Genomic DNA, 1249 nt, shown 5'->3' on the forward strand with positions numbered 1-1249 from the left:
GGTTTATGCATGGCTACGATCTGCAAAGCCCATCTGGCTTGTGATGCTGGTGGAGCAGCTCAGTGGAAGCCCTGCAGACCCACGGGGCATCGTGTCTCCTTCCCACTTGCTGCTTCCACTCTCCTCACACACCAACGCTTCTCCTGGCCAGGGCTGCTGCTGGCTATCGATTTAGGGGGTCAGGCATCGCCAGACAGCCAGATTGTAATTAAAAAAGCAAAGTGACTTTTGTCCCATAGAAAGGCTGGCTCCCAGCTGGCAGCTTCATCCTGGACTGTCCAAAGAGCAAGAGAAATTGTACCCACAGCAAGGGTTTGCGCAAGCCCTGTGTGGGTGGGCTGTCTGCTCAGCATGCTATAAGAAGCATTTGAGCACTGAACAAGCAATGTGAGCTGGAGCAGAATCAGGAGAAGCAATATGGGTGAGCTGCGTGTCCGCTCCGCTCTGGTGACTGGGGCCAACCGGGGAATCGGCCTGGGGTTTGTCCGGCACCTGCTGGCATTGCCAAACCCACCTGAGTGGGTCTTTGCAGGCTGCCGGGACCCCAAGGGACAGCGAGCACAGGTGAGGCTGGGCTGGGCTGGAGCTGAGGTGGGGGACAGCAGGGCTGCTGCAGGAGTGGGGATGTGTGAAGGGCTCCGCCAGGGAGCTGCAGCCCTGGACCTCGGGCACAGGAGAACTGGGGCAGGATGCAAGCAATGGGGTGCCCAGGGCTCCCTGGGGTCCAGAAGGGAGCTGCTGCCACTGCCTGGCACCGTGTGCCCCAGGGCTGGAGGCAAAGGGCTGCTGTTGGCTGAGCAAATCAGAGTGTGACAGCGGGCTCACACCCGCTGTCTTCTACAGGAGCTGCAGAAATTGGCCTCCAAGCACCCCAACCTGGTCATCGTCCCGCTCGGTAGGTGACACAGCTGTAGCACAAGGTGCCTCCCTGGGCTCCCCGCTCTGCCAGCACTGCGTCCTCCCACATCCCTGGTGCAGGGCTCTGTCCCAGCACCGTGCCTGCTGGCAGACACCAAGGGCAGCGGGCTCTCACCTCCCCACCTCGCCTCTGCAGAAGTCACCGATCCCGCCAGCATCAAGGCGGCCGCAGCCAGCGTCGGGGAGCGCCTCAAGGGCTCGGGGCTGAACCTCCTCATCAACAATGCTGGGATTGTAAGGGCAAACACGCTTGACAACGAGACACTGAAGGACAATGTCTGAGGTGTACACCACCAACCACCATTGCACTCTGCTGCTCAGCCAGGTAACG

The 1249-nt window shown here is 60.6% G+C and overlaps 1 protein-coding gene across 1 annotated transcript; it reads left to right on the forward strand.

Moving 5' to 3' along the window:
* Nucleotides 1-402: 402 nt before the first annotated feature.
* On the forward strand, nucleotides 403-1243 carry LOC104916633 (estradiol 17-beta-dehydrogenase 2-like; the record flags this gene model as incomplete). The annotated part of the gene is given in 4 exon segments (XM_010727656.3): nucleotides 403-564; nucleotides 844-895; nucleotides 1055-1191; nucleotides 1193-1243. Coding segments are annotated over 4 exon segments (387 nt in total), but the record flags the coding sequence as incomplete, so codon positions are not given.
* Between the last annotated feature and the right edge of the window lie 6 nt (nucleotides 1244-1249).

The sequence above is a fragment of the Meleagris gallopavo genome, unplaced genomic scaffold, assembly GCF_000146605.3.
Source record: "Meleagris gallopavo isolate NT-WF06-2002-E0010 breed Aviagen turkey brand Nicholas breeding stock unplaced genomic scaffold, Turkey_5.1 ChrUn_random_7180001925661, whole genome shotgun sequence".
Lineage (NCBI taxonomy): Eukaryota > Metazoa > Chordata > Aves > Galliformes > Phasianidae > Meleagris > Meleagris gallopavo.